General features: G+C 40.5%; 1 protein-coding gene across 6 annotated transcripts in view; it reads right to left on the bottom strand.

Annotated features, from left to right (window-relative positions):
* mpp2b (MAGUK p55 scaffold protein 2b) overlaps nt 1–14,062 on the bottom strand; it is a 37,618-nt gene that overhangs the window by 13,442 nt on the left and 10,114 nt on the right. For 4 of the 6 annotated variants that reach the window (XM_046377548.1, XM_046377547.1, XM_046377545.1 and 1 more), the window contains one exon: nt 3,178–3,278. In XM_046377548.1, coding sequence (XP_046233504.1) covers nt 3,178–3,278 — 101 coding nt within the window. Of the gene's footprint in view, nt 1–3,177; nt 3,279–12,988; nt 13,347–14,062 lie in introns of those variants that run through there. The other 2 variants (XM_046377544.1, XM_046377543.1) reach the window with 2 other exon arrangements.

A 14,062-nucleotide genomic window follows, 5' to 3' on the forward strand; every position in this document is an offset into this window, starting at 1 on the left:
CCTGAACAGGGAAAATGTGATGGCTCCCAAGTTAGGTTAAAAAGCACAAGGTATAAAACTAAATGCCTAAAAGGAAGTATGTGCTCATTTGGCTGTCCTAAATGCCTCAATGGTCCTGATTGCTCAGTTAGATAGGGAGCCAAGCAGTGAGTCAGTGCCACAGTCAGAGCCGATAATAACTAAGCACTGCGAACTCTTTTTGCATGATGATAGCTCCTGTTGTCAATATCTGCTCTTTGTGGACCTAATCATCATTCAGACTCATTACAGAATTGCAGGTTGTGCTGACTGCGTCATTCTGTAGTGATTGTGGTGCAATCAGCACAATTCACTGAAGTCACCAGGCCATATGTGCATGAGCAGGGACCCTCGCTGCGTCCTTCTGTTAGCGGGTTTTCTCTCTGCTCTATGCATGTTAACTGATAGTTTGTTAAAGGTTTAAAGCTCCATCATGGAGACAAGAGAAACTATCACCTTGGAAAACCTTTTCACATCCTTCAGCAAGCAGCCTTTACTCATAGCTTGCATCAGCAGATTAACAGTTTATGAGAAATCATCAATAGATCAGTACTGTCAAGAATATACAGACACATACACAGACACACACACACACACACACACACACATGATGAGGATGGAGTAGAAAAGGGTATGTTTTGAGAAATACGAGAGGCTTTTGATGCACTGCTCCCTGCTGCTCCCTGTGGATAGTCCATCTCCAAATTTCCTGAACAGAACTGCCTCTGAATCACTGAATGAGACTGAACAGCGTTTTACCTCTGGCTCTGTCAGAGTCTGAGAAGTGGCTCGAAATTGCATCCCCCTAGACAGAGGTACCTCATGGCCACAAACAGTTTCTACCTCAGTGCAAATCAGCTGACACTGACTGTGCAATGCTACAGGATAAATGTGGTAATCCATACGAATGACTGTTGAAAGCCCAAAGGCAAAGGCAAAGAACGAATTTCAGAACATGACATGAATCTGCATCTGTACTTTATTCCTTGCATGCTTTTTCGTGATGCACAGCAGTGTACTTTTTCCCTCTCTTCCACACTTCTAAAAGGTTTGTGAGGCTGAGCTCCCAGCGAGAAGCTGAAGAGGAAGACGCTGATGGGAGAGAAAGAACATTAGATTCTGAAAAGACTGTCTGCCAATGCAAAGTTCTTTCACTCTTCCATTGTGTCACAAAGCAGCTGGAACAGCAGTATCACTCTCCTTCCTGTATAAATGAAGAATTAGCTAAGAATGGTTTCAGAAGAGAGATTTTGCACAAGGAAATGAAGCTAAAATACCTGCGTATACGGAGAAAGTGCGTGGGGTGATTTGCCATCAGTTATGAAACTACAAACTCTGTTTTGAGATCAGATCACTACCAAGCTATTCATTTAAGTGCAGAGGGTTTAGTGTAATGCAGCAAAGTCATATGATGCACAAGCGAGTTTAAATTAAATTGTTAATAATAGAAATTCTATGAGAAAAAAAACAGCTGACTACTGACTAAAATCAGCTCTGTAGGAGAATAATGAATTGAACAGAGATAACTGCACATATTATATAAGCTTCTGCTTTGTCTTACACGGCAGCGTTGCATGCAGGACAGCTTTAATTATTCACAAACATCTAAAGCTTTTAGAATCAAAGACAGACAGAGGGTGAAGAGAGTATGCAAGTTCAGAGTAGTGTGAGGATATATTTTTAAATCATATTTAGGTTTGCTGTTTCCCTGTGTTTATTATCTTAAGGGAAAAAGTTTTTGAGACCATTCAAAACATCAAAAGACATTTGCCAGCCATGACTGAGTTTTCTGGGATAAAGGCAGAGTGTCCTTGGAGTAACTTCACTGATTTACTTCCATCCAGGACAAGCTTTAATCCAATATCTGGGCAACTGACCAAGAGAAATCTGTACAACAACACCCAACAGGAATTTGAACCTATATCTTGTTCATTCTTACAAATATACAGACTGCAGACAAGAAAGAAGAAGGCATGTATGTCAAGTAAGTCTAAGTAGTATGTCCAAGTAGTATAACAACCCTTTTAATCCTTCTTGAGCGCTCTAGTGGTGTGTGTTTGAGTTTCACTGTGGTGAACTATAAAGTGCAGCTGGTTCTATATATTCTCTGTTTCTATACAGGATTATAGATACTACTACTAGTAGGAGATTGTCTCCATATAGGCTTCGATTAAAATCAGAGGGCTTTTCAACTTGAGCTTTATTTGTTAAAACAAGGAGCATGCCTAGACCGCCTGATAGTTTGCAAGCGAGTGGGTATTACAGACCAAATAAAATCATCAACTAAGACATTCAAAAAGGTTTGGGGAATAAATAACTACGTATCCTGGATTCTCCGCTGATCACAGGAGCTGCTGCTCCACCTGCACTTATCAACTTGTCAAACATCTCAAAGATAACTGTGCCTCTGCCTGACTATTCAGTCTATGGCTAAGGCCTGGCTGTTTCAATCTTCAGCTCTCATTGGCAATAGAAATGTTATATTATAAAACATTTTATGCCTTGTTAAAATGACAGACAGGTGGTAAAACAGTGGAAATGTTAACAGTTCCTTTAATGTCTTTTCAGTGATGTTCAGCTAAATATTGGATTCAAGTATTAGTAAATCCAAATGGAAACCCTATCAAATGTTTTCACTGACCCAGTCTCTACAGCATATTCAATGTACCATCACCACCAATATCAGCAGCTCTCTCAGCTGTCCCTGTTATTAAAACTGTTATTCTCATAAATCTTCTCATAATGAATGCAAATTTCTGTGAGAACATAATCATAATACTATGCATTACAAGTAAATGTTAATTCAGGAAGTGGCACATGCAAATGACAAATCAAATGTTAATTTCAATGCAAGTCTGCAAAACACAGTACAAAGACTTTAATACAATTTAACAAAATGCATTAAAGTTGTAAATTTGCATGCATAAAACATTCTGCATTCTACTGTGAATCAACTAACTGGCATCCAACTTAATTTAACTAGTTTTTGCTGAGGGGTTGTAATTGTGATGTTATTACATTCAAGTTTAACTCCTTTTCCACCAGTTTATCTTAACTTGTATTGGTCTGCTCCATTCCTGGAATCTTTGAATGTCCTGTACACACACAAAACACTTCATAGAATATATTTAATGGTATACAACGTAAAGTTGTTCTCACCACTGGACTCTCCATGATGCCTTTGAGGAAGATGAGGTCCAGGTCATTGGCAGTTGTGGAGCTTGTGCTGTCACTCAGTGTGTCCAAGGCCTGATGCATGGCTACAAACACACACACAGATAAAGAAGGAGGTTTATTTCACTCCCTTTCATACAGTTACCCATGGGAAATAGACTGGAGCGAGAGAGAGAGTGAGAGAGAGACAGAGAGAGAGAGAGGGAGAAGTTCACCCTACATGGTTGAACAAGAGGAGGCCGGCGGGAAAAGTGAGTGGGAGGGAGGGGGGAGCTGCCTCACATCCTTTCCCAAGCAATTTCACCTCTGTCATTCACTCCCCTCCTCAGCCTGTCAGAAGCGACAGTATCTTTCTCCCACAACTCCCAACTTCCTCCCTCTCCTTCTTACGCACATGTTCATGCACACATGTATACACACATACACGCACACACAGCAGCTTACTAGTTATTATTTTGTATACCTACCCCAAACTACAGTACATTGCCTCAGAAGCTGGATAAGAATTTGATAAATTCAAAGTGCATCTTTGAACACACGTAGCCTTATATCTATATAAGTAAATTCGAACTGATAAAACACACAAATGTCGCTTGTAAGTTGACCATTCAACCAGCAGATACAGTCTGAAGCCAATTCGATGAAGGTCGAGGAAGGATTGGTTTAGCTTTAAAGCTTCTCCACTGAGTGTGACGCATTAAGGTACCAAACAAACTGACATCACCTCCCAGCAGGCATTAATCACAGCAGACATCACTGTCAGAAGAGTGGGTATTTTTATTTTTTTCTGCTGTAATTCACTCAGACACTGAGGCCTTTGTTTTCCAATGCTAAAAATACAACATAGCTTTAAATTTTCACAAAGCAGATACATTGGTGGTCCATCACAGATCCTGCATGTCGCACTTCATGGGTCTCATGTCCTAATAAGGGCAAAATAGAGGAAGTGATTGGTCCAATTAGAGGGCTGCTAATTAGTTTTTGGCTTGAAGATGCTGCCCCAGTTGCTTACTGTGATCTAATTCACTGCATGTTATAAACATTTAGAACCTTCCCACAGTAAAATAACAGGATCAGGAATATTTAGGATGCTTAGGATGCACAATAAATTAATACTGTCCCTCATGAAATGATGGAGGAGCAATTTCCAGCTGTAAAAAAAAAAAAAAATAGAAAAAAACAGATACACATCAGTTCAGACTGACCAATGAAAAAAAAACATCTTGACCTTCTTGTTTCCTTTTAGTGGCGTAATGTACTTTTATTTCTTCGCCTGTATACTAGTGGCCAAAACATTACAATCTGCGCATACTTTAAAATATTATTTAACAGCATGGCTAAAAGACTCACCATATCACAAAACTCTCATACTACACTATATACAACTTATACAGTAACTCTGGGGAACAATGTATATTCCAATATGAAATGCATTTCTGTGTTCTTCTTACCAAGTTAGACTCCAATGAGTCTAATAATTACAGGAAAAAAATAAATTGATGGTTGAGTCTGGATACAGTAATTCAGATAGCCATGAATTTAAAGTGACCAAAGGCACAGAATGCAATACATAATAAGTTTACAGCCATTACAGGGAGCTCTGTGAGGCTATTCATAGGCACAACACCAGCATGACAGCACACCCACTTTGAGAATGCTACCACGTGTTTGGCAGGTATAATGTTAACCACTTTACCTATGTTAATTTAGCATGTTAGCATGCTAATTGTTAGGCTAAGTCCATTTGAAGAAGATGTTGAATACAAACCAAAGTAATTGGAAAATCCAAATTTTGACCCTAAAATGATGCTACAGAAAAACAAGAATCACCAAAGTGATAACAATTAATCCTGAGCATGAATGTCTGAACCAAATGTAATTAAATCCACCCAACAGCTGTTGAGATATTTTCAGATTTGAGACACTGTCTTCCATTCATGCCACTAGCTTAGCAATAAACCAATGAACTAACATCAAACAGTAAATAAAGTTTTCAATAATCCACAGAAAATAACTTAATTGAAGAATTAACATTTTTCTTGTGGAAAAGGAGACTATTTGGGATCATTAAAAAGTCCCCCCAACCCCGAGCATTATTACTCTATTCATTGGTTTCATTGATGTTAGGCCTGAAGCTGCTCTATTGACAATAAACAACAAAATTACTTCCTGTACTCAAAAACCATCAACTCCAACAGAAAATGTTCTCTAATACCCTGACAATTACTCCTTCAATTACCAAAACACACATTGCTTCAAGTTAATATTCTATAGAAATGAGTGAAAACATAGGTCAGGGAAGAGAAACTGAGTTGTCACGGTTAACACACAACACAAGAGGTGTGTGTTTTTGTGTGCAGTTCCAGTCTGTCAAGAAGCTGGCAGATGATTTATGTTTCTATTGCTTAGCAGAGCGGAGTGGGAGGATTTTTTTTTGCTGCTGTTTAAAGCTGCTTAAAGAGGTGTGAGATAGTAGATATTTTGAGAATGAACAGAAAACTGTTTTGTTCTTCTTCTGTAGTGAAGTATTTTGACGTACACACTTCAGTGTACTGTACTGTAAAAGCAAGAAACTATCCTCATATCGCTCAGAAGAGTAGATTAAAAGAAAAAAAAGGCAAAAGGACCAGAGGAGGATGACCTTGATGATCACACTGTCCATCCGTCCCCTATCTGAATAATTTGATCAGCAAATTAAATAAATAAACATGAGTCTTCGACAGCAAAATCTTGTTTTTCTTCTATTTTCCTTTGAGCAGCGGCTCTGCTCCAGCAGGAGTGTTGCCAGATTCACGCCTGGCACAGAATATCATACCAGCAGGCTCGGCTTTACAGGTCCTGCATAATTCTCTTTAATCACAGCAACTGTACGTCGGTGTTGCTGCCACATCGGCACTTTTCCCGATGTTAGTTTGTTTCTGCATCGCCAAGACATGTAGTTTTCTTTTTCTCAGTGCCCATTCCATCGTAAGATATTTACAAACACTCACCAGCCACTTTATTAGATACACCATGCTAGTACCGGGTTGGACCCCCTTTTTCCTTCAGAACGGCCTTAATTCTTTGTGGCATAGATTCAACAAGGTGCTGGAAACATTCCTCAGAGATTTTGCCCCATATTGACGTGTTAGCATCCTGCAGTTGCTGCAGATTTGTTGGCGGCACATCCATGATGTGAGTCTCCTGTTTCACCATATCCCAAAAAACATCAGATCACACAAGGATTTTCCAATCTTCTATTGTCCAATTTTGGTGAGCCCAAATGAATTGTAGCCTCAGTTTCCTGTTCTTACAGCAGTGGTCTTCTGATGCTGACATGTTGTGTATTCAGAGATGGTCTTCTGCATACCTTGGTTGTAACAAGTGGTTACTTGAGTAACTGCTGTCTTTCTATCATCTGGAAGGAGTCTGACCATCCACCTGTGACCTCAGGCATCAACAAGGCATTTTTACCCAGAGAACTACTGTTCATTGGATATTTTTCTCTTTTTCTGACCCTTCTCTGTAAACCCAGCCCATCTGGCACCAACAACCACAGTACATTCAAAGACACTTAAATCATCTTTCCTCCATATTCTGATGCTCGGTTTGAATTTCAGCAGTTCATCTTGACCATGTCTACATGCCTAAATGAACTGAGCTGCTGCCATGTTGCCATTGGCTGATAAGATATTTGCAATGACAACCAGTTGAACAGATGTACCTAATAAAATGGGGGTGAATGTATGTCCCTACTAATTTTCTCTTGTCCCCTTTCATTCCAGCCCCAATCTCCACAGTGCTTCAGTCACTAATGGTTCTGGCATGTGTTTAGATATTCTGTGATATTTTCATTGCTTTGAAGTCACATAGGAATTAAAGAAGGCGTGAAAGGGACTGAAGAATAATAGTCATTTTCCCAGTGCTGGGTTTGTCTGGGGTTCTATTATTCATAGAGATTATTAAAAATCCAATTTGCCCTCTTTCTTGGGACTTGCTGCCCTTCTTCTCTCTACATAAATAATAGGGTTGCTTCACTGACAAACATCAAAACAAAGACAACAGAGGACTGGCAGTACAGGGCAAAAGTTCACACAAGAAAAGGTCTGAATGACAGATTAGGCCACAGCATTTAAATTTCTGTAACTGCAACTTTGAAAAACAACTTTGCTCTTTAGCGCTGAGATGTATTTTATCTTGTATAGCGCTCTGTCAAAGCCATCCTCTCCTGCATAAACCTGAATAAACTTCATAAAACTACACAGCAAGGACCAAACTGCATTTTTTTTTTAGCATTAACAGTTCTAATCTTTCTTCTGCTCATGTCTCATATCAGCTTCAAAAATTGCATATAAACATTTGCATAACAATATACTCAGGTTTCTTCATTCTCTGAACCTTTACAGGTGAGAACCCAGGCGAAAGTCATTTTCTGCTTCACTGAATCTAAATTCCCTATACTGCATACTGTAACTTGATACCATTAAAGAACTCCATTTAACAGATGAGGGCTTAAAAGGACAAAAAGGGGACTCAGGTGTGCAGACAGACTGAACCAGCTGCCAACTTTTCCAGGGAAGCATAAAATTTATGGTTGTTTTCAAGTTTGAGTAGGTCTTGTTTTTACAGTATTTCACTTCCGTGCATCTACTGCATTTAAGGAGGGAAATTCAGTAGAGCACAGCAGATAAGTGATAATGGCAAAATTACAGACTGAGATGGTTCATACAAAAGTTAACACTTAGAGGAAAAAAAGAAAAGGTAAAATGCCACTTCAGCAATGTGTCATTCAGCTAATACAAATGGACAATAATAATAAACTGCAGTGGCCTTTGCATCACCTCTTGACAAAGATTGCCCTTGTAGCAGCTTCCTTGTCATGGTGGTAGAGAGAGCAGACGACATGTAATCATCACAGGGAAGTAGAATCAAAGGTAAAGGCTTTTAAGGCTAAGTCTCATCTGAGTGCAACTTCACCTCTAAGAAAAGTTACAATTAAACCCAATGTCATAAAGGCAGACAAACAAACAATCTGGGGTATTATTGTTTGTGGTTAAAGCACAACGGGGGAACATGAACCTCTTAGCCAGCACTTAGTGAAGGTTGTTCTGTTGCTATGGAGCAGCGGTTAGGGAAACAGAGAGAGGATGGAGAGGGAAGCTGAGGGAGGGTGGACCACAAAGGAGGAGATGTGGGACATGTGTTTGTGTTGGTGTTTCTCCGCGCTGAATCGTCAAGTGGCCTTAAACACAGAGGAGTATAGTGTGCAGCTGACTCTTTCTATTTCCAGAGCCTGGCAATAAAAACACTGTGTAGCTTGCTGAAATTTATAGCATAACATTTATAAATTGAGATAAACAAGCTGACTTAAACCGCAAATACAGCAAATGTTCTATGGAGAAGGATCATATTGAATGACAAAAGCACAGTTACATATCAGGGAGTAACGAACAGCCCTTACTCTAGCACAGTAGGTCCTGCTTGTTTTTTGGTTTCCACCAACTCTTTATTGTTATTTCCACCTGCTCTTTAGTTCTCAACTGTGTCAATCAGTTGTTCTGAGGAGCAGGAAGTCTTTAGTTGGATTTTAGAGCGTTTTCACTGCAAAATGATGCCATAAGAATGTAAGAGTGAACTGAAACAATGAAGTTGAGGTCTGGAAATCAAAACAACTAGCTGTAAAGCTAGGTGTACAACTTCTGAAAATATTTTAAATTGGTGTATGCAATTCATACAATGTGTGGATTTTTTTGTTTATGCTATTTTTGTATCAAGCATCTTCATTGTTAAGGAAGTGGACAACAACAGAATTTTCATCCTGGAAATTAAACAAATAATAAATTCTTTTAAGCCAGGACTGAATCCTTAACCTATTAGTTTGATACCTAAACCTCAGTCAGTGTTTGACTAATGGATCTTATCTTACCAGATATCACTCTAACCTCAACCCTTACCGTTAATATCAGAGATATAAATTAACTGACTGATAAGCAGACTGAGACAGACAAGTTTACGCTGAAAGACAACGAGACAAATGTAAAAAGAGCTGAAGAAATATGAGACTAGCAAAAAACCAAAGCAGCATGTGTTTCATTCATTGATAACAATATAAACAAAAGACACAATTAGCTCAAACCACCGTCTTAATTTACACTATTTTGTCTGTTTTACAGGCTGTGGAACATTATATTCACAAGTTCTTAACCTGAACTACAATACATGCTTCATTCTGAAAAACTGCTTTGAAAATTCATTTTATAGTTAGAATTACACTGAAAAGGACATTGAAAGTCAGTTGCAGCAAAAATCTGGTGGTGACTAATCAGGGTACTTTCAATGGATAAGGTCAATGTTAAGTTTTTCAGTGTGCAGCGTGACTCTGCAGAAATAATAACACCTGTTTTGTCCTGTGAAAACACCGACAGGTTTCTGAGCAGTCTTCTCCTCAAAAACTCATTAATATTCTCAATGTTTCTCCAAGACACTGTTGGAAGTTACTGCAGCCTTATTTCTTTGTAAAAATGACAAAACAGACCGTGTTGTGGATGGCACCTAAACTATGTCAGATTGCCAAAGTCACCTCTATATAGAAAAATGCTCTTGGGTATCGACTGACATTAATAAATAGTTAAAGGTTGCCCTTAGATTTGATTCTGCTCCCTCTCCAGCTCTCCAGCAAAACATAATCACTATCAGTCCCTCAGGTAATGAAAAATGAATATCTAAGACAGTGGTGGAGAGTTATATTGGATTAGAGTATATTCCATTGTGTATACCAACACAGATTAATCAGCTATAACTGAAGCACATGATGAATCTGTCCTTATGGTATGTGCTTGATTCTTTCCATCTTGATGGCATTTGCAGGGCGCAATCAGTCTGAAGTATTTTCTTCTCCAGTTCAGACAGTGTGCAGAATACAGCTATTACAGCTAAATAATACCGCATGTGTGCTCAGCTCAGGATAATTAAGTCAACATCCTCCTCATGGAGCGTCACTGACAAGCTGGCTCATCATGACAAATTCACAGAACGTTGTGTGGGCACATCCACTGTGTAATGTACTTACTGTAACTTCATCAAATAAATAGCTCCCCTCATCTGGCTAGTATAATCAGAACATAAACAGCAGAAAATTGCATTATCTGAATTATCTGTTGTATAAATGCAGTTGCAGACAATATGTAGTTCCTCAGGTTGGACTTGAGGGTCTTGATGTTAACTATCAGAATTGAGTAACCTCATTATGAAGTCCTGCACACCCGCCACAGATGTTTTCACTGGTGGTGGAGGGTGGAGGTGAGGTGGAGTTCTGCTGGGCATTATGTGACGTCTATCGACTGATTATGACGCACTCAAGCATGTGTGCAGAACAGAAAACTTTATTCAAACTGTTAATCTCAACTGTCAATCAATGAGGACAAAAGGAAAAAAAAAGGACAAAAAAGCAGGAATTATACAGAGGGCAGAGGATGACACTGCACTTACGGTATTTTGCAGGCACTGTAAATGGGCTGTCCACCATATTAGAGTATGTAAAACTTTAAGTAGCATTAGTTAGCTGGCAGCTAATTTAGTTCATCCCACTTGATGGAGTCAACTGTTCACTGACATTTACCAACCCCATGACGCTTTAGACGCAGAAAAATATGTGGTTGCATCTAAACTATCTTACATAAGCTATCTTTGTGGAGTTAATTGCAAGCACAGCAAATGGTCACAAACACATATACTGACTTTATTCCTAAAAATACACCAAACAACAGGCTGCTAATTCTACTGCAAACCCTACTTACCAGCAGTTCTCCTTCTTTATGCTGTTATTTTCCCAGTTTTAAAATCAAAAGGCTGTGCCCAAGGTGAACATCCTTGTGGATACTTGGAAAGGAAAAAAATATTCACAAGCTTCCCCCCTATAGCTTCACCCCCACCCAAAAAACCCACATGCTTCATATGGGTCTCACGAACATGAAATTCCCATTACGTCCTACTTGCCTTTGCAAAAGAGCAGCCATCTTAGCTATTGGCTAAAGTGTCCCCGATTGTCTCAAGAAAGCTAACATTTACAGAGGAAACAGTGTAACCCTGACTTCCTCTCTCTGGTAGCCGACCACCAGGAACGAGGCACTTACAAGCCGCCATTCAAGCCACCACATCGCCATGGTGATGCTCGTTCGAAGCTGGCATGTTATGGGTGCGGGTTGGATCGCCTTATTAGCTGGCTGAAGGTCACCACTGGAGACAACACTTGTGATATTTGTTGACATTTTGCAAATGGACAGCACACCCATTACACCTCAGCCAGATGGCCACAGACAGCCTGGGTGGGGGATAATTTCAGAGAAGTTTTTTGGGGAAATACTATCAAGTTTATTGACTGAACTCGCCAGTAGAAGGCAAACATTTCGACTTTGAGTGCACATCTATTTTCCCCACGGCAGTTAATGAAAGAGCAAACAGAGATCATCAGGGTGTGATAGGGATGAAATAATTGCCAGTGTCACCACATTATCGAATACCCTCAGCCAGAACAGAATTAAATTGTCCCATTCACTTGAAACCCTGCGATTATCTTGGACAGCCTAATCCTACCAACACAAGGTACTCAATGATCCATCATCTATGTTTGAATACCGCTTCATTACACCAGTAGGCACACAGAATATTCCTCCGATAGTGTGAGGGCTCGGTGGGAAGACAGTCTTGTGTGTTATACAGTGTGTGTGTGTGTGTGTGTGTGTGTGTGTGTGTGTCTGTGTGGAGAGTGGGTGAAAGTGACAGAGCCACCAAGTTGTTTGAAGGTTGCGAGTCTGACACTTTCAGGCGTGCTGTCTCTGATCAAAACACTGTTGCATATGAATGACCCCCTACCTACTCACCATGAATGTACAATGCACTAGAGGTCTTTCTCTTTCTCTGTAATACACGCGTGCACGCACACACACACACACACACACACACACACACACACACACACACACACACACACACAAACACACACACACAGTGAACTGATAGACAAGAGGCAAATGCTTTGACAGAAAATGTGATTCATTATGGCTGTCACTGCAGCCTTGTCATGCTCCATTACATGGTAGAGGATATCTTGCAACACGGTATACTGTGTGACATGCAATAGTCTCAGCAATGATGTACCGATACTTTTAATCTTAACTGATGTAACATGACAACATCAAATAGATGTAAGCAAGTGACAGGTCATATGGACACACGCGCTCAGAGCATACAACTGTGTAGTATGCAATCACATGTGATATTAATGAACTCCATCAATTATGAATAGGATGTATGGAACTTCCCACTCCGTGCCGCGTGAGCAAATATTAGTCTATTAGTCTTTCTTTACTAATGTCAGAGTTCATTCCTCCGCCTCTCACTCAGTTTACAAGAAGGCTTCTCACTGTAAATGAAAAAAGGCATGTTTTTACTGCACCTTGCTACCTTATTCCCCCCTCTTCCTGTCTCTGGAGCTTGCTGCCTCAGATTCCTGTACATCACATGCTGCCCTGGGTCCTAATCTGTCTCCGCTCATCTTCGTCACACTCTGGAGGTTTGAACCAGCTCAGGTGCAATATGGATTCAAAACACCAACCAGCCCTCAACTGCCAGCGCATACATGAGGTTATTGTCATCTGTTTAGTTGAATTTCACCAGTGGTTCAACATCAGATCTCGGATGCCCCACAGTTTCTGTCCAGTAGCCTGTATCTTCCCGAACACACAATCAAATAACAGGTCTGCTTTGTAAACCGCCCTGCTCCCCTCACAAAGCCAGCAGGTAGGGACTGCACGCTTACCTTCTCCCCCAAGCTTGATTTCCAGGCCCTCCAGGGAGTTGGCTGAGTCCCCCTCCTCCAGGGAGAGCCTTCCAAACACGGTGCCAGCCATGGTGAACAACACCTCTCTACAGTGCACACACTCACAGTAACACACCCAATACTGTATCTGAGGCAGACTAAGATCTCCCTCCCTCTCTCTCTCTCTCTCTCTTTATCTCTCTCTCTCTCGGATTGCCTCCTCTTTCTGCCAAAACAGCTCTACGCTCTTTCCTCCCTCTTCACCTGCTCTTGACGTGAATGTGTACGAGCTACGCCTGGCTGAGCGCCTTCTCCTTCGCATGAATGAATGGAAACGAGAGAGGGTTGTGTGCATGAGCAAAGGAAGGGGTGGAGGGAGTGGGGAAGAAAGAGGGAGGGAAGTATGATGCTTTCTCTGGGAGGATGGAGAAAAGGAGGCAGGACCATTCTCTCTCCAGGCTTCCCTGTGGGGGTTAACTGGGGGGAAAGAGCAGCAGAAGGTTGGCTTGTAGGAAGGAGGATCGGCAAAGGAGGCGGCGTACAGGGAGCTGACACATATATGAGAGATGACCCTCCATTACTACCATCACAAACACAGGTACAAACTGAACCAGCCTTGCACTGTAAGTGGTGGATGCTTACTGAGAAATGTATACTTGTGCTTACTGCTCATAATCCCAGAAAACACATATCTCAGTTCCTTTGCTGAGAGCAGTTGAAAAGTATCTGAATATCTGTAAAACTGACCCTTCACTCACCTGTCTCCAAGTCTGTGCAAAAAATAGCTTTCCTGAAAATACTGCTTTAAAAATATAAAAAAAAGACACGAATTGCTCTGGAGAAACAATTTACTGTGTGTTACTAAAAATGCCAGTCATCCAGACTCAGCCCTCGGCTAGTGTACAAATCAAGACTGACTGACAGCCCATTACAAAAAAGAAACTTCACACATATTTTAGCTCCCTGTAGAACCGCTTTTTTTCCTTTCATCCGCAAGCTGACTGTTGCAATTTATTACCACACGATAAAATACTTTAAAGCTTTGGGCTCTAGATTTGGTCCTCTGTTAACCAA

Source organism: Scatophagus argus, chromosome 21 (genome assembly GCF_020382885.2).
Source record: "Scatophagus argus isolate fScaArg1 chromosome 21, fScaArg1.pri, whole genome shotgun sequence".
NCBI lineage: Eukaryota > Metazoa > Chordata > Actinopteri > Scatophagidae > Scatophagus > Scatophagus argus.